Source organism: Labrus bergylta, chromosome 15, assembly GCF_963930695.1.
Source record: "Labrus bergylta chromosome 15, fLabBer1.1, whole genome shotgun sequence".
In the NCBI taxonomy this organism is placed as follows: domain Eukaryota; kingdom Metazoa; phylum Chordata; class Actinopteri; order Labriformes; family Labridae; genus Labrus; species Labrus bergylta.
Genome location: NC_089209.1, coordinates 4613671 through 4632231, shown reverse-complemented (window position 1 = coordinate 4632231; position 18561 = coordinate 4613671). Strand labels below are relative to the sequence as shown.

Below are 18561 nucleotides of genomic sequence, written 5' to 3'. Positions count from 1 at the left end.
AAAACATACTTTTTAAATAAATTGGGAGACAAAAAAACACATATTTGTATAGAGAAGACTTCTCAAGACATCTGGTTATGGTTTAGTACAAAAATACTTGGTTGGTTTTATCGTATTTTGTGCCCGCTCATCATATTTATTCCCCAGAAATGTGTCACACTCTTGGGCGAACCTCTGCATGCCTGCTGTCTGGTGCTGGGCAGGTGTGTGGAGCGAGATTTATTTTTTAAGAACGTTTTGAATAAGAGCGAAAAAGTGTAACCAAAGCATGCAAAAAAAAGAATTAAAATGGCATTTATTTAACCTAGACTTATGATCTATTTTCATACTACAGGTAAATAAAAGTGCTCCCTTCACATGCACAACAAAAAATAGATTTAAAATGAAAGCCTTTATCATGTGGTAAAAATGTGGTTTTCTGCAGAATTTGGAGGAAGCGAGTGGCTCTCACATCCTTTGTAACCTACTTTCAGAAGAATGTGGAGAAAGTTTCATTACCTAAATTTGATTCGTTTTTGAATAGCTCCTTTAGGACACACCTTATCAGATATAGTTGCTAGGAATGTGTCATCAGAAAACTAATTGATTAAACGTCCTCATCCTCGCTAGTCAGCATCACAATTACTGATCAGTTACACTAATTATTAATATGTTTATTAATGTTGTGTCTAAGCTGTAACACAGCCACTGGCCAGTAGATGGGGCTGTAGCTCCAGTTAATGGCCGTGCTCTCCTCGCTCCACTGCCCTGAAGTAAACCAGCACAGTGGAGGGATTGCATCTTGTACGAGCAGCTCAGGTAGACTGGCATATAACCACTCGACCTCTGCTCAGCACGTGGCCACATTCAGCACGGGTGTGGGGTGCTAGCAATGCTAACATTAGCCACATTGAATTGATTTAATGGCACAAAACTAAAGTGGGCGGGAGCATTGGACAAAGTAGCAGATTTTATTGGTGCGAGAGGTCCCAGTTTGTAGATATGGTTTTTCAATGCTATAGCACACTTTTACAATTATTTGTAAATTATTCCGCAGACCCCCAAGCTATGGTTCGCGGACCCCTGGGAGTCCTGGGTCCCACTTTGAGAATCACTGCTCTAACACCCACAGGCTGTGTTCTAGAGCCACAGCACAGAGTAGCACCGCCTGACAGTTGGACCCCCCGAGACCAAGGAGTTCCCACGGTAATTATAGAATCACACATGACAGCACGTGATAATATAATGTATTTTGAAAATAAACTGTATGTTTTAATGTTGTTTTTCAGTGTCCGACTTCCTGCCCCGTGCTCAGACATGACCTATCATCTCTGCTGCCATGGCTGAGCGGGGGACGGACCAAACACTGACAGAATCCGGTGGAATTTATCAGTAAGACTCATCAACTAGTCTGAATTCTAATTTCCATTTAATCACCAGGGGAATTTAGTCACAAGAAAACTTTGATCTATAACAGGCATGAATCACCTGCAACAACTTAGCAGAGATCATGACAAAATGGATCCGCACTGAGGGCACACAGGCAGGAAACCTCAGACCTACAAAAGATAAAAACAGTCGAAGAAGATCAGATTGTGAAATAGAATGAGCCATTTCTCAGAGTAGGTGTGTGAGGGAGGAGAGCGTCTGCACCACTTCTCTGAAATGCTTCTTGGCACCTTAACTGGATACAGATCATCATAAATCTAAACAAGGCATGCCTTCTAGGGCACGTTGTTCTAAAGTGCAGACAAAGTAAACACAGAGTGTGTGTGTGTGTACCGCCGTGTCCATGATGCAGGGTCAAGTCCCGGTGCGGAGCAAAAATACTGAAGTTGTTCTGGTAGCTGGAGAGGTCTGACATCTCTCCACTAATGCATGTCCACATGTGGTGTTTGTGCATGTGTGTGATTCAGGCCTAAGTGTGTGAGAAGCATGTCTGTTAAATAACAGTGTAAAACCAGAATTTCCCTCAGGGATTAATGAAGTATTTCAAAATCGAAATCTTAATCAAAATTTAAGATTTAAATTCAGTTATGCAATGATGAGTGTAGCTTTGGATTAATCCTGTCATTTAAAGGAAATGCTACACTCACGTTTCTGTGCAGACAATGTTGCAAAGGCTGGCGGATTTGAGGATGTAATGGTGTGGTCAGACTCAGAGGTCTCACATTGCATGTCTTAAGTGTACTCAGTGTGTTTAGACGTGTTTGCTGTTGCAGAAGTGATGTTGCATTTCCATTTTTGTGCAATGTTACGTGACAATTTGGACAAGAGAGTAAGACCTTGGCATGAAAGCAGGCTGCTATTTCCGAGTGAGGAGTTGTCTTTTCTGTTGTTCAAGGTTAAGTTTAAAACCGTTAGTGTGCTGCCTGTTAGGTGTTAGTGTTTGTTGTTTCTGAGACGTAAGGGTCAGGTTAATGTTTGACTTCAACGGAACAAGGAGTTTAAAAACTAATCCAACCCTGTCAAGAGCTTCTGCATGCATGCAGACATCTACATGGTACTGAGTAAGAAGGAAGTTAAATTTGAAGCAAAGGACTAAACCAGACGTGACGTACTTCTGCAAAAAAAATAGGTCAATTGGTTCAACTCGTGTGTAAAAGGGCCTCTAACAGAGACAGCTTTAATTCAGAGGGTTGAGACATAACGTCCACGTATTCTACTTCAGAAACTCTCAATTGAACATATTTAAAAGAGGATGTGACTGAGAAAGATGATGTCACTCTGTCATTATTATTTAATCCTGTGGTAACACACTCCTCCACTCAACTGATAGAGACAAACCTGAAAATATCCTCTCCAGATATACAGATTCAGACGTATTTTTTCCTCAGTTTCAAATCCAGCGTTTTGCAATACACAAGCATGAATTCAGGTTCTTATTTCTTCCGCACCGCTTCAGACCTTAATCTAATCTAGTGAGGGATGGTTGTGCAAAGTTGTGGTTAGGTTGTGAAGAACAGCCGCTGTATTTAGCTATGGCAGTTCACACGACGGCTGCACGTAAAGCAGAGGAGACTTGGAGGGTAAACACAACATTTCCTGCATTTTGTTAAGTTTTTAATGCACCAATTTTTTGGGGCTTTTCTGTTTTAAAATATTGACACAAAATATAAGATTTCTGCTTCTTTACTTTTACCTGTTCAGCTTGTCTCCCCTGAAATCTCGATCTATGGGAGCACCTTCATGCAGTGTATCCCACACAATCTTTTCTCTTTTTTTTTTTTTTTGGCTTCAGGCTCACTGGATATCTGTTTTCACCCGATACCCTGTGCGTCCTCCCACAGGTTTGACATAATTGGTCATTTGGGATTATTTTTTTTAATCCCAGTGCTTTCCCACTCGTAGTATCATCCTTGTTTTCGAAACATAAAGCTAAACATGTGCTGGCATGATGGTTTTCGCATGGGCTGCCACCTGAGGAATTTCACAGGCAAATAAACCATGAGGGTCGTGCGTTGAGGTGTTCTTAAGCTTGGAAGCTGAAACCAGCATCTTTAATGTTGTGTAAGCCCCATTTTCCTTTAAACCACACCTCCAGCTGACTATAAATTCTTCCTCTCTGAAGCATCGGTGTCAGGGGGGGGAACAAACTCTCAGAGGCAGGCTGTTTTCTCCTCTCTACACTCAGTACCTGCTCTCAGTGTTTACAGTGCGTGTTTCCTCCAGCATGTTTTGGCACGGCCGGCCGAGTCTTGACAGAGCTCCAGGATCACCGTAAAGCTCTCAGGACAGAGCTGTTGAATTCAACGGATCACAGTGAGAAGGGGGAATCGGTGCCTAAAGGAAAGGAGAGTCTGGATTAGTTGAGGCTATACGACCACCTCGGAAAGAAAAAGGATTTCACTTTGTGATGACTGACCGGGAACACCTTTAACCCCTCTTTTGGTATCAAATAAACCGGACTATTTTCTGACTGGATCTTCTGTGGAAAACAGTGCTGCTTCCACAAGTGTAATCCCTGAAAACCATGTATACAAATGGAACAATCGATCACTGCAGAGTACCCGATAACGCCACGTACCAAACCCTCTCCTGTCTGATGATGGGAGAGTTTGTGCTGGGTCTGCCTCTCAATCTGTCCGTCCTCTATGTCTTCATCTTCAGGTATGAAGAAACAACATTTTCTCTCTGCTTTTCTCCTCATTTCTAAATTCAAAGAAAAATGCTGTTTAGGATGTTCACCATGAAGTGTAGGAGAGCCTCCCCCCTCTGTGCCAAGAACTTGAACTTTATGATTGGGGGATCAGTGACTATGGGGGAATAGTGTAAGTGAGTGAGTAAGGGAGTGATTCCAAACTTGATTTCACAAGAAAGTAGACGAGGTCACATGGGGATATCTTAGGAAGTCCAGCTGTGTCTGGAAGTAGTGGGATCAATGATTGATCAATGCCTCGTTCCCATTTTTCCTCAAGGGTAAAATGTAGATGAGGGAGGCTTTTGGTGGTGTGACAACTTTCAACTTGTAGCTTATCCAAGAACCTTGATCTTGATTTTTGACTTTTAGACAACTCATCAGCTGGTTTTAAAATGTGTTGCCTTACAGGGTGATTTCTAACTTGATTACACAAGAAAGTTGATCACTTAGTAAGAACAGCCGCCTTTGACCTACTGCTGCGTCTACTTTCTAAAAACCTAGATGAATGACTACTTGAACAAAAGCTGTAATCATGCCAAAACGTAAAGTAAAATGTATTTTAGGGAGGTCGGCAGGAGCCTTTAGTAGCCTTTAGAAAGTTCTACTAATTGGAAAACTTTGACCTTAATAATTGATTTCTGGACGACTTATCATCTTAGCTTTTTCAGAATCAGAATCAGAATCGGGTTTTATTGCCAAGAACATTTACACAAACAAGGAATTTGACTTGGTGTATTGGTGCTAATCAATTAACAAGGAAATAAAGCAGAACTAGCAACAACTTAAATAATACAATATTTAAAATAATTTAAAAATATGAAAAATAAAAAAACACGAAATGTATTTTTCTGAGTGATTCCAACTTTGATTTAACCCCCTGTAGTGAAAAACAATGCACACAGGTTTGCACTGCAAGCAAAGCATGACAAATGTTGTGAGAGGACTTCCAGGTAAATGTAAAATCTAACAATGAATGTACACCAGACGTCACAACTACTAAAACAGAGATAAGAAAATATGACATCTCGCCCTTTGCTCCCCACTGTAGAACAGTGGGAAACAAAGACAGACCACAGTGAGAGTATCAGCTTCTAAGTTCTGACATCATTCCTGTTTTTCCTGTTAAAGGGAAATGAGTATGACGGAGAGTGTTGCACCATTGAAATGAACCGGTCAGAACTCGTCCATCCTCACTTTTAGCAACTTTTATGAAAGAAATGCCCACAGCTTTTCACAAGCTTCGTTTTTCAGCCTACACACACCTCTGTGTCTTCTTCACTGAACCTCCCTTAAAGAGCCGGTGTCTTAATCTTAAAAGGTAGATAAAACACACAGTATTTACTGTTTATAACTTTATTTGAAATTTAAATTAACTTAAATACTTCTGGAAATTAAATTAGTTTAACTAGACACACTGATATAACAAAATGACAGAAAAAAATATGAAAATATGAAAAAGCATTTTCAGCGTGTTACAAGAGCATTATCCAAATTACAATACAGCTACCGCACAGGGAATGTTGAAGTTAAGATCTTGTCAGTGGATCTTCATCACATGTTTATTATCTTCATCTTCAGGGAGTCAGGAGTCAAAACTGTACATCAACATAACGTCTTGATGTGGAGGTTGTAACTTCCTCTTTAAAAATGTCTTAGTGGTTTTTTCAGTTTGTAGTCACACAGTTAAGGTGCTCTTCTGAGAAAAAGGAGGTCTAGTTGGTTTTGAACTACTATTAATAGTAGAGCTGGGGGGGGGGGGGTGGGGGGTAGATTTATGTAAAAATCAAGATTCTTATCTTCTGACATTTTAAATAGATTCATAACTTCCAAAAATCTTTTTTTTGGGGGGCTAATCAGTCACTCCCTGCTAAGTACTAATGCTAGATCTTTAACTCAGCAGCAAGAAATTCAATCAGTTTCACAGATGACTGGAGTAGATCCTGAAGTATACTAATTCAAAAATAGACTTTGAATCCATGAATCCAGAATCGTTTTGAATCCAAAACAGATTCTAAATCAAATCATGACTCCAAGAATCGGAATCAAATCAGGACACACCCAAAGATTCCCAGCCCTAGTTATTGGTACTTTTCTTTATCCTGGATGAATGATAGCTCTTATTATTGTCACTTTGTTGTTTATAAATCTAACGTTCTTTGACACAATTGAAGTTGTGTTTTGAATCAATCAATGATTTGTTTCTGGTATGATGAAACACAATCTGTCTCTGCATTTCCCTGTTTTCCTCAAAGTGCTCATAAGTGATATTTATATTGGAGAAGTTCAAAAGGAAACCTTGAATGATTGGAAAACTCAAACCTTGATTCACCTATTAGGGACTTGATGTTATAGCTTTAAGGAGAGACCGAAACATGATTTTCCAAATGTTAATAAGGCAGCTTTTGGATGGTTTAGGAAATCAAGTTGCTTTTTGACCTACTCCTATTTGTGTTCTCTGACAGAATCTCTAATTATGTCGGCGTCAGAATGGTGAAATGAAGGACTGTGTGCGTTTTAGCCTCTGAGACCAGTTCAAGTTACACCTGGAATCGATGAATAATCTGTTTGGATTCATCTTTCTGACTGTTTATAGGAGGAAACCCAAGTAGATCCCTGCTCATTCCAGCATGCAGAGGGGAGAGACAGTATTTACATCCTGTTTGGATTCTCATGTGCTGATGGAAATGTTGACAGAAACTAGTGTAGAAGTGTATTAACAGTGAAGATCCCAATCCGCTTCAAAACCTGAAATCGCAACAAAAAATCTCTTTTTTTGTGGGGGGGGGGGGGGGTTTCTCTGCAGCATTTAATTTTCATTTGTTGCTCTTTGAGGAGAATTGTTTTTTCCTCATACTTTAATATTCTATCTTGGGCTGTACAGGGGTGCACTGGTTACCCCTGTTGCCTTTACAGCGAGGAGGTTCCTGGTTTGAATCCCAGTGGGACAGGAGCCTTTCTGTGTGGAGTTTGAATGTTCTCCCCGTGCATGCTGGGTACCCCGGCTTCCTCCCACAGTCCAAAGACATGCTCGTTATGTTAACTGGTGACTCTAAATTGTCCGTAGGTGTGAAAGTGAGTGTGGCTGGTTGACCGTCTCTATATGTCAGCCCTGTGATTGGCTGGTGAACAGTCCAAGGTGTAACCCGCGTCTCGTCCAATGACAGCTGGGATCGGCTCCAGCCCCACTGAGACCCCAAACGGGAAAAGCGGCAAAGATAAGGATGGATGGATGGATGGATGGATGGATGGGTATTCCATCTCCATTTTAACATGTTTTTTTATGTTCATAGATTTTCTTCTGGTTTTAAACTTTCATTGTTAATGGATGCCATGGGAAGCCTTTTCTTTGTCTATTTGAAACACTTTTAATTATCTCTGTATTGGGAATATCTTAACATAAAATAACTGCCTCCACTGACATTAAAATCTGAAAATCACCCAATTACATAAAAAAAACATCAATGTATTCCTGCCTTACTGCAGTTAAGTCATTTCAGACCTGAATATTTAAATTGTTCCAATAACACAAAAAACTTCTTGGAACTAGTTGAAGCTACTAAAACTGAAACTTAACAACAGAAAGCATGCATGGCATTTACTTTTTTTTTTACAAAAGTTACATCACTCAAGAAGTCGCTGCATTCACAGACTCTTTTTCCCGTAGTGCGGATTGAGAGAGATGAACTCACAAACATGTTGGTGGTGGAACATGCTGTGCTGTGGATTAAGAGAAGCACTGACAGTACAGAGAAGGCAAACTCTGAGCAGCATGCAGAGAGAGAAGTGTTTTCTTTGGCACCAATGTTTCTTTTCCACCACTGTTGATATACACAGTGCAAAAAGGGAAGCATTTGAGATTATGAGACTGAGTTATATTACTGCAATAGAAGCACAAGAATGAGTTGTCAGTTTGAAGGGTGAGTTGTCCACACTAGAAGCATGTGGAGATTTATGTAGATGTTTGTTAGTAAATGCTACAATAGCATTAGCGTCACTGACTTTTCCACACTTCTGTTTTCCTCTTCATACTGAATTAACAATTCAATAACAGCTCCGTCCACTTCTTCCTCTTTAGGTTCAAGTTCTGGAAGAACAAAAGTATCTTCCTGTTTAATATTGTGGTTGCCGATTTCCTGCTGGTGGTCTGTCTCCCTGCTGAGGCCTACCACTACTGGAACGGCACGAGGCGCAGCAAGAACCCGGTGGTGTGCAAACTGATGCTCTCCATGCTGTTTCTCAACCGCGGGGCCAGCATCGCCTTCCTCATCATTCTGTCCATCGATCGCTACTTCAACGTGGTGCACCTCGGACGGAAGAACCTCGTCAAGGTGTTGAAGAAATCTCCTCAGATTTCCATCCTCATCTGGCTCCTCTTGCTGCCCCTCACCATCCCCACCATGGTGGAGACGTTCGAGTGCTGCAACAGCCACGGCCGAGCGGTGGAGACTTATTACCACGATGTGACCGACACCTTCAGAGAGGTTCTGTTTTATTTTTTTTGGTTTCTCAATTCATTCAATACGGTTATTTACACAGCCATGCACCACTGCACGGGATGGATGGATGATTTTAAACTGCATAGATACAATTAACAGATAATTAAAATACTGAAAGTCTCCGCAGTCATCAGGGTGTTAAAGGCAGAATATGCGATTTTTTTGATCCAGCAGATGTCGCCCTTGAGCACCAGCATGAAACCAAAACAACTTGCGCTGCATTGTTGTGTTAGCATGCTAATGCTAGCGATCTTTATTATGCTGGTATCTTCACACTGCATGTAAATTTACCTGAAATGAGCGTGATCTAGAAACACAGTTAAGCAGTGAGTACAGTATGTTATTCTTCTTTTCTCTAGTCCCTCAATTAAACAACTTTTATACACGAGGGGAGGAGTCAGCCGGCCGTCCCGACGATGTAAACAAACTGAAGATAGGACTCTGAAAACTCTGAAAACATCACAGACAGTGGGACTCGGGTGTTACACCCATTGTAGACAGTCATGACTCACAGAGTTATTTTCAGAGGAAATACTTGATTTCTGTTACATTTAAGTGTGAAAAATCGCATATAAAACCTTTAATATAAAAAAAAATAAAAGGCGGGAAGTTCATTTCCACCTGCAGTTGCAGTCTAGAGTTGTTCCTACGGGCCTGTGCGTTGTGAAGCCTAATGACTGTGGGTTCAAAGGATCTCCTGAACCTTTCAGTCCTGCTAATTTGACTTCAAATGCATTGATTCAGAAATGTTATCAGCAGATAATGTGTCCCCATTTTTTTTTTTTTTTTTTTTTTTTTTTACTTTTGGGATATGAGGAAATGTTACAAGCCTCTTAAGAGTGTGTATTGTTCATGGGTTTAAATCCCAGTTAGAGAATAATTTGAGATTTTGTGGAGCAACAACTGCCTCTTTAATGTTCTACAACAATACTTTTCTTCTTGTAAATCATGAATGAAGAGCTGCCTAAACTTTTAGTTAAAGTTTACACACGTGTATTCTTTGGCCTGAGTCGACTGCAGAGAAGTTTAGCTTGTAAAAATTTTTAGAAGTTGCATCACCTTTCATTTGCTGTGTGAATTTGCTGTTCTGTTCTTCATCTTACTGACGCTCACTTCTCATTTCTTGGTAGGTGGTCTTCTTCACCCAGATCGTCATCCCCTTCATCATCCTCGTGTACTGTTCTGTGCGCATCGTGAACCGGCTTAGAAAGAAGACGGTGGGCGAGAAGACCAAACTGAGACGAGCCGTGTGGGTGGTCATGTCGGTCGTGGTCGTCTTCTCCATCTGCTTCCTGCCCTGCACCATCGGCCGAGCGGTGCTGCTCGCCGTCCGGCTGCAGAACTGGTTAAAAGAGGAGGAAGTCGCCGTTCAGGTCTACGACGGCCTCATGGTTTTATCGTACATTGACTGCCTGCTCGACCCGCTCATTTATTGCTTCTGTAACTCGGGGTTTAAAGACGCTTACATATCCACCTTCTGTCCGACCTGTCTTCAGAAGAGATTGATAAACTCAGACTTTACGTTGGGGACAACGGAAACACATACGATGTCTGGAGGTAGAACAACAACAGATAAATTTTCAACTTAGGTTGTTATTAAAAACTATCTCAGAAGCAGAACAGGTACACCCACACAAGAGTTTTTGTGCATGTGGCAGATGAGATGTATTCTCTGAAAATGTTAATCTGGGGCTGTGTATATCTATTCTGTGTGCACAATTTAGCTGTAACCTTCCATAGCAATAAGCTAAAATCATGTTTAAAAAATGCAGTCTACATTTTTTTTTACATAATATGTGGTCAGTTAAGTTGCAGTCATGTTTTTCTTTCTTCAGGTGTAAATAGCAGAAATATTTTTGTAATCCTCCTTTAAAAGCTTTATATGCCATAAATGTAATAGAAATCAAGTATATCCTCTGAAAATAACTCTGCGAGTCATGACTGTCTACAATGGGTGTAACACCCGAGTCCTTCTGTCTGTGATGCTTTCAGAGTTTTCAGAGTCCTAGCTTCAGTTTGTTTACATCGCCAGGACGGCTGGCTGACTCCTCCCCTCACATATAAAAGTTGTTTAATTGAGGGACTAGAGAAAAGAAGAATAACATACTGTACTCACTGCTTAACTGTGTTTCTAGATCACGCTCATTTCAGGTAAATTTACATGCAGTGTGAAGATACGAGCAGAATAAAGATCGCCAGCATTAGCATGCTAACACAACAATGCACCTTAAGTTGTTTTGGTTTCATGCTGGTGCTCAAGGGCGACATCTGCTGGATCAGAAAATCGCATATAAAGCCTTTAAAGGGGAGATAAAATACTCATACTGTGAATTCTCTATTGAAATGTGTTCAGAAATGTGTCATATAAAACGTACTTTCAATAGCTCAAGTCTAAAAATGTATTCAACGAGATTATTCAGAGAGGAAGAAGTCAGGTGAGGAGGAAGAGAGCCAAACACCTGTGTGGGCGTACACAGCGTTTAAGCAGATTACAATGTTGTCATCTGCATCACAGCTGATATCATGTTAAATCAAATACAAACAATATAAGAACAATTGCCAGATAGATGTACTAAAGCTACATATTCTAAAATAGTCTATATAGACCACTGCATATAAATATATATATTTTTGCATCAACTTTTACTTGAATGTATTAAAGGTTTTTATTTTATTTATGTGGATTCATTCAGAGCAGGCTTCAAGAAGCTGAGATAATGTGTCCGTCCTCTTGTGACTGTGATTGGTGATCATGGTTTTACTGCATATGGTGGCTTGTGCAATAACTACTTGAGCTTGAGCTTGTTTAGTTCTTTTAAAGTCTTCTGACTACTCAAAGCGCTTTTTAAACTACAAGTGACACCTACACATTCACACTCTGATGGCAGAGGTAACTAGTCCCATTCATACACATTTATACGCTGACGAAGCAGAGGGAGCAACTTGGGGTTAAGTGTCTTTCTTGCCCAAGGACACATTGGACATGCAACTACAAAGTACCCGGCAGTGTTGTAAAAGAAAGGGCAACAACCGGCTTCATTGTTAAATAATCACGTCTTAATTTTTGGTCTGTTTTTGGTCTGTAAAAGGTCAGTAAATGTTGAATTTGAATTTGATTTGCAATTTCTGTCCCGCAAAGCAAGGAAATGTCCTTATTTTGTTTGCAACCCCAACCTATGATGTAATCTTTTAAAGAGAAATAGGAATACTTCGTTTTGAGAAGCTAGAAAAAAAGAGAGATTTGATTTTTCTTTTTTTTTTTAAATGCACTCAAACTGTTTTACCAGCTTTACCTGTTCAAAGCTTCTGTGTTTTATTTTTTTCCCTTAAATTGTGCATTGTTCACTCAGGAAACTCTTCGTTGATTATTCAGGTCGATCTCGACCTCAGAAAAAGTTTTACAATGCGTCCTCATTGGGGTCAAGTCTCTGTGCAAACTTTGTGAACTCAGCATTGTTTTTTCTCTGAGCTTACGACATCCTCACATTTACGCTTCCCTCCTGACGACTGATGTGTAACTGATTATTCATGGTCGTCAATCTTTTTCCATCAGAGTAAACAAGCCTGTCAACGTCCTGTTGTTTAAAGGAAGTTAAAAAATTATGTTAAACAACGGCTACAAACATGTCAAACCTGAGTCGACGACAGAAACCTGCAGGGCTGTGTTAACCCTTTCCTCTCCGCACTGTATACAATGTTGTGACTTTTGATGTTCGTAATTACATTTGATTTGTTTGTAAAGGATGGAAGATCTTTGTGTATTGATGTTGTGAATATACAACTTAAGCGTTGATTTTTTTTCCCCAGTAAAATGTTTCTAGATCATGGAAACCACTAAAACGCACTGACATGCAGAGCTTGATTTTACAGGTGTAACTTTTATTCCAAACGAGTAAAGAAAGCATCGCCTCTTTGACCCTGCTCTAACCTCCTACATCAGTCCAACAACCAAATGTTGACATAGCTTTTCAGTCTCTCTACGCTCCATTTTTTACCCCTATAGCAGACAGGTGCTAAAGTTTGTTCAGATTGTGTATTTGCACTCTCTTGGCAACAACTACAAACAAAACATCCACAACAGTCATCCAGACCAGAATGAATAAAACAAGACTGAACAAACACAACATCCCTCATCATGGTCTAAGTATTTCCTAAAGCTTCTCATATTGACCTATTTTCTTTTTTGTAAAAAAAAAAAATCATGTGTATCCTCTGCTCTGAGCGGGCAGGCTGTATGATTGATGAGACAGGAGATGTGGTGATAACGTTCATGTTGAGGCTAACAGGCTCAGTGCAAGAGGGATATCATAGCAACAACAACAACAGAGAAAAGAAGTATGAAAACAAAGCCAAACAAACCGTTACGGAGCTGCTTTGGTTTTTCTTGATTTTGTGGTGGCTTTGTGTCTCAGCCTCATGAGATAAGTGACCTGGTGTTGGTAAACTTGAGTTGTTAAAAAGCTAAACTGACGAGCTGAAATACTAATTTTAAACACGAGACATTAGTAGCCTGAATCATGGCACTGATGTGATCTCACACCGATACCATCATTGAATTTGGTTTTGATGTCTTGATGATTCAGCCTCATTAGATCAATTTTAACGTTTCACTTACGATAATTTCTTCAAAGCTCAACAAGTGTGTTACTTACTAAATGATTCCACACAAGACGGTGGTGTGTTCTCAATGTCAAAATCTGACTCTGCAGCAATGTGAATCTTGACACCTTTGAATGGATTGATTACGATTTTACTGTTAATCTTTACATCACTATACTATATTTTCATTGTTAAATAATCGCCCGATGGCCGTCTTAATTGCTTCTGTTTTTGGTCTGTAAAAGGTCAGTAAATGTTGAATCTGATTTGCAATTTCTGTTTCCGCAAAGCGAAGAAATGTCCTTGTTTTGTTTTGAACCCCTACCTACGATGTAATCTTTTAAAGAGAAATAGGAATACTTCGGTTTGAGAAGCTAGAAAAAAAGAGATTTAATTTTTCTTTTAAAAAAATGCACTGTGTTTTATTTTTTTTACCCTAAATTGTGCATTGTTCACTCAATTACTTATTGAATATGATGTAGGTTAGTTTTAAAAAAGTGTATAGGATATTATTTGTCCACTCTTTTTTCCATAAAAATAAAAACTAGCCTACATTAAAAATGGTTATTGGCTATCAGGTCTTTTAGTTAAACTTGAGGAGTCAGTACATATTTCACTCCTTACCTGAAGCAGAATCTCACCTTTCCTTCAACCCACACTAGTTCTGGCCCAGCAGCAAACCGTGATGACCTGAAAACCCGACACAGGCTAACTACAGCAGGGTGGGCACGATTAGTGAAAAACAAAACACTGACTTCTTTAAATTAATGACAAAAATGAGTTTTGATTCTCCACGCCAAGTTAAAAGTATATTTTGAACTTTAGTCGGTTTCGTGGTGTATGAGCGGAAGCTGAGGTGAGTTACCATTAACTGTTGCTATGGTTACTGCCCCGCATAAATACTTCTGTCACTTCTTTTTTTTCCTGTTAAATGTTGCTATGGTTACTGCTGCGCATAAATACTTATATCACTTCTTTTTTTTTCCTGTTAACTGTTGCTATGGTTACTGCCGCGCATAAATACTTCCATCACTTCTTTTTTTTTCCTGTTAACTGTTGCTATGGTTACTGCCGCGCATAAATACTTGTCACTTTTTTTTTTTCCTGTTAACTGTTGCTATGGTTACTGCCGCGCATAAATACTTGTCACTTTTTTTTTTTCCTGTTAACTGTTGCTATGGTTACTGCCGCGCATAAATACTTGTCACTTTTTTTTTTTCCTGTTAACTGTTGCTATGGTTACTGCCGCGCAATTACAACGTCTGGCACTTTATTTTCTTCTGTTTTGTCTGACCAAAATATAAAGTCGATATCAATTTACTGCTTTCACCTCAGCTGTTGTCAAAACTGTATGCTGTATTTTTATCCTCCTTCAAACCGGTGAAATAAAAATATATTGAATTGATTTCTTACAAAAGTTGTATCGTCGAGCTAGCGGTTTGTTTTTCCCCCCCTCAGTGCGAACCGGATGTGACGTTTTGTGGTCGTTCCCCTTGAAGCCTTATTTATAGCCTCCTTTCTAAACCCAGGTGGCGAAGAAGTAGAATAAGAAGTAGGCATTTATATATTTTACACAGGCCGAATTCCTCCAATCCTTTAAGATAATTTATTGAGTAAAAAAATAATAAATAGGCATCTTGTGTGCACTATTATCTTGCATGTAGGCCTACTTAACCTTAATTATTGTTGATGACTCTGCACACAAGATATCTAGAGAAATATCTTGTGTGTACAATATGCAAGCAAGAGATAATAACTTGGGGGCACAAAATAATAAATGTTAACTTTTTGGGACTTCAGGGGCAACGTAGATCGTATATATATTTCTGTGCAACAAAATAATATGTCTGTATTTCATTATACACCTGCAACTTATTATATAGGCTACACCATTTGTTCCAAACCTTTTTTCCTTGGAGCCCTACTTAGTTGCGACGAAAGCCCTCATTCAATGGCTCTGGTTGCCCCACTAGGGGAAAAAGTGATGGGTTGATTTTAAACGATATTAAGTAATAATTACATATAAATAGTTCTCACTGATAAAAAGTTATCAGAATTTGCCTATAGGGTCCTGGACCCCAGATCGGGGAGCAATGCTCTACACAATATATTTACAGCCTGTATTGTTAAATGATGCAAATGGCAGAATAATATAGAAATGAAGCCAGGAAATGTATAAAGAATAACAATATTTCAATAGTACAACAGTATTATGATATCTCAGGTTGTTTATGTGTGTCAATTCTTTAAAAACTAACTCAAAGGAAATCCTCAAATTCTGTTTGCTACTTTACTTTAGTGTGCATGGGCCATGTGTTCCTTACTTGAACTACCACATGGTGGCAGTATAATCCTTTGTAATAACCAGGGACACATTCAGGAACAGGCCAAGAGTTAAAGAGGGGAAATTAAATAAATGGCTGTCAAGAGATTTAGAGCATTGTGGTGATTGTTAAAAAAAACATTTTTTTCCTCAACAACTACTCCGAATATAAATATAAAACATGACCAATGCATCAGCAGAAATATCTCACATTTCCTCATTTTGCTTTATTTCTGTGTGCAGTTTGCTGGTAATTATCAGGTTGTCTTGTTTATACTCTTCCAGGTATCTATTCTGATGAAACATTGTCCACTTGTTTAAAGATACTTCCAGACTTGCTAGAAAATGTTTGAAAATTGGCCAGTTTCTTCCAAAGACGCAGCAACTATTTGCAGCTTTTAGTCCCTTTATTTCTTAGCAACACTTGACTTTATAACACAAATAGTTCCTCAAAAGAAACTAAGCTTACGCAGTGATGGATTTAAACTAACTGCAACCACAAAACTGGAGCTATAGGCTAAAGAAGATGCATAATGATTAAAAAAGACGTTAAAAATACTTTGAGCGATTGACAGATTTAGGTTGGAACCAAAGGACGCGTTAAATCTGAGACTTTTCACTTTGAGGATTAAAGGACCAAATTTACCCTTTTTTCATTTTGCTTTTCCAAAACCTGGTTGAGTTTTTGGTCCTGCAGTCTGAATCATGGAGGCGTTCCAACCAAGCAGAGATCCAAAATGGCGCTCTGCCATTTCCAAAAGAGACTGATCTCTTCCCTCTCCTGCTTTTTTTTTTTACTGGCTCTGTTGTGGTATTGCCAAGTTTTGGAGGGCCTGGCACCAGACGCACACTCCTCCTGCTGGTGTGTGTGTGTGTGTGTGTGTGTGTGTGTGTGTGTGTGTGTGTGTGTGTGTGTGTGTGTGTGTGTGTGTGTGTGTGTGTGTTTGCATGTTGTACCATCAGAACACACCATACACTGTACAAACACACATGTAGGATGTACGATTAACTGGGATGACAGATGAGTCACAGACTGGAACATCACTGCTGGCGAAGATCAGAGGAAAGAGGTCAAGCAAAATCCACACACACACACACACACACACACACACACACACATACACACACAGCACACCATGAAAGAGCAAACACACACACACACACACACACACACACACACAGATACATTTGACATCAAAATAAATCTCATGTTCACCTCTAATCTGCTGAAAACATAAATAATGAGAACTTTTCATCAAGCTATAGAGCAGTAATGAAATAATCATTTGATCTGCAGCAGCAGGCTCATGACATTAAGCAGACTTTGTAATTTTAGAATCTATTATTAAACATTTCAAGTCAATTATTTAAGGTTGTTTTTTTTCCACTCAAGGATAAGAGATGGTTAAAAATCTTGAGCTGTATAAAAGGTACAATATAAAGCAGTTTACATGTTTTAACGGTTTTGTATTAAAGACAAAACAAGGAGTAAGACACACACATCCAATGAAAATCTTTCACAGGTGCCAGCTCAAAAATCAAACTGAAGGCAAGAATGAAAAAAGAATCCGCACATTGTATTAAAAGCTCTCGGCTACTTTTGCTGCAAAAGCAACATTTCAATATCACAGATCTTCTTCTTGACTTGACAAAGCTCGAAAAAGATCTGCGAGGTTGAAACTTTGCTCTTGCATTGGTTTTGTTTAAACCAATATGTGAACAGATGATACATTTTCAAAACACTGCCTGTTTCCACTGGTCAGCCTTTTGCTAAATGTGATGTCAAGATAGTTCTTCCAAGAAATTACAAAGAATTTAATGTTTGTGAATGTAATGTGCTGTTGAAGGCCTTGCTTTCCTTCTGGCTCAATAAAGTGGCAATAATGTGCCAAAACACAAGCTAAGGTTAGCTTAGAAATTAAGTCCCCAGATGTATACAAATAAATAATTATAATTAGTGACAACCACTCCAACTGTGATTGACTTAGACATTTGGGAGTTATGGCTTTAACATAGGCAGGGTGTACAATCTATCATAGTACCTTTGTTTGATTTAATTAGCTAATGTTAGTCTGCTTACTTACATGAATTGACTACTTGCTGGCTGGCTAATATTATTCCACACAGCTAGGCTATTAGTCAAGCAACGTCAGGTGTTAAAAAATAAAGCCAATGCTTAAATGCAAAAAACTGGTTTGGTTTGTCCATGCTGGATATTGATCCGTGAATAGTCTTGAGTTGAAGTAGGCGTATATTCATCCATTTGGAGAAATTTACAAGGCCTGATGAAATTCTTGCAGACTGTGATGTCATCTGGCAGGAATGACAGGAGGAGCTGGGTATCATCAGCATAGGAAAGATATAGTCCACTTCTTCGCCTTCTTCTAGATTGATTGAATGTTTGAAGGAGATAGCATTTCAAACAAAGCCAATCATCATTGGGCTTCATGGTGCCTCTTCAGCAACCAAAGGGTGACATCACTGAGACTACATCCACGTTTTCTACAGTTTACAGTTAAAGTGAAGTTAAAAGTACCAGGCTAACCTTTTTGCAAAACACGTTCTTATTGAATATGATTTATTGGCTAACACTCCACATCACTTTACAAGCTAACCCGATGCATGATACTCTTTTATGTAACTCTATAAAAGGTGTAGATTTTTATAAAACAATATATCACTTTATTGGTGTGAAGTGAAGGTGTTGCTGTGATGCTGATAAATCCCATTCAGTCTTATTCATGGCGTGAAAACGATTTACCAGATGCACAATTAGCTTAAGGACGCTGAATTCAGTTCACTCAAACACCACAGATGTCAGATATCAGTAACAGATTTTATGAATATCACACACAGTACCTTTAAGTTGTCAGACGGAAGATTTGCAGAAATATGCTAATATGATAAAGCCCGGATGTAAACAGCACATATTAGTCAGGCAAGAAATAGTAAGATGAATTCTGATTTTGAAAGTTTTTATTCTTATTCATCGACTTGTTTTAAAAAAAAAAAAAATCAGTGCA

General features: G+C 39.1%; 1 protein-coding gene across 1 annotated transcript; it reads left to right on the top strand.

Annotated features, from left to right (window-relative positions):
- The first annotated feature begins 3355 nt into the window (after positions 1 to 3355).
- LOC109986429 (hydroxycarboxylic acid receptor 2) lies at positions 3356 to 14620 on the top strand. Its single transcript, XM_020637079.3, has 3 exons — positions 3356 to 4089; positions 8196 to 8601; positions 9747 to 14620. Exons 1-3 carry the CDS (start codon positions 3953 to 3955, stop codon positions 10203 to 10205), a joined length of 1002 nt encoding a protein of 333 aa, XP_020492735.1. The 5' UTR covers positions 3356 to 3952; the 3' UTR covers positions 10206 to 14620.
- The last annotated feature ends 3941 nt before the right edge of the window (positions 14621 to 18561 follow it).

Coding starts and splice junctions, on each gene's coding strand:
- LOC109986429 (XM_020637079.3), top strand. CDS start 3,953: ATGTATACAAATGGAACAATCGATCACTGCAGAGTACCCGATAACGCC. Junction 4,090..8,195: donor CTCTATGTCTTCATCTTCAG/GTATGAAGAAAC, acceptor CTTCCTCTTTAG/GTTCAAGTTCTGGAAGAACA. Junction 8,602..9,746: donor TGACCGACACCTTCAGAGAG/GTTCTGTTTTAT, acceptor ATTTCTTGGTAG/GTGGTCTTCTTCACCCAGAT.